Source organism: Fulmarus glacialis, unplaced genomic scaffold (assembly GCF_000690835.1).
Source record: "Fulmarus glacialis isolate BGI_N327 unplaced genomic scaffold, ASM69083v1 scaffold1818, whole genome shotgun sequence".
NCBI classification, from domain to species: Eukaryota; Metazoa; Chordata; class Aves; order Procellariiformes; family Procellariidae; genus Fulmarus; species Fulmarus glacialis.
This window is the reverse complement of record NW_009228718.1, coordinates 7,187-7,823: the sequence shown is the minus strand read 5'-3', so window position 1 is coordinate 7,823 and position 637 is coordinate 7,187. Positions and strand designations below refer to the sequence as shown.

The 637-nt window shown below is 66.1% G+C and overlaps 1 protein-coding gene across 1 annotated transcript in view; it reads right to left on the bottom strand.

Moving 5' to 3' along the window:
* Positions 1 to 637, bottom strand: part of MXRA7 (matrix-remodelling associated 7) — a 24,904-nt gene that overhangs the window by 21,235 nt on the left and 3,032 nt on the right. Inside the window, exon 2 of the mRNA XM_009583546.1 lies at positions 406 to 501. Coding sequence (XP_009581841.1) covers positions 406 to 501 — 96 coding nt within the window. The remainder of the gene's footprint in view (positions 1 to 405; positions 502 to 637) is intronic.

Genomic DNA, 637 nt, shown 5'->3' with positions numbered 1-637 from the left:
AGGCACGCATCTCCCTTCCCCGGGCGCTGCAGCCCCAGCCTCAACATCCCCGTCCGTCTGCCTTGCCGGGGCTGCTCGCTCCCTCGCACCCATCGCTGCCCCACCGCCAGAGACCCCCAGGCTGCCTTAGCGTGACCCCAGTCGCTGACTCCCCACAGGAGCCAGGCATCGCTCCCTGCACATCCGAGAAGCACGTTTGCACCTGGAGCACTGTTTCTCTCTGCTTTAAATGGGTGGGCTTTTAATGGCTTGGTCCAAGCCCCCCGGGGGGAGCGCAGCAGGCAAGCTTTGCCCCCCACCCCGCCATGGCCACTGCTACCCTGGGATGATGTCCCATCCACACAGGGATGCCAGCACACTGCTCGCTGTGCCACCCTCCCCAGGCCGGCTCTCTGTCCCACGCACCTCTGCATTGCTGGAAAGCGCTGCGTGGCCGCATCCATCCTCTGCTTGTCCCGTGTGCCCGAGGCTGGACCCAGGTGAGGCACCCAAAGGTGGTATCTGGAAAGAGGCAAAAGCTTTGAGCACAGACGCCCCCGAGCCCTCCCCGTGCTCAACCAGCCAGCCCCGGCAGCACCAGCACACGTGGACAAATCTCCAGATGTGGCCCGCAGGCCCCCGTGACCCCCGGCGCCCG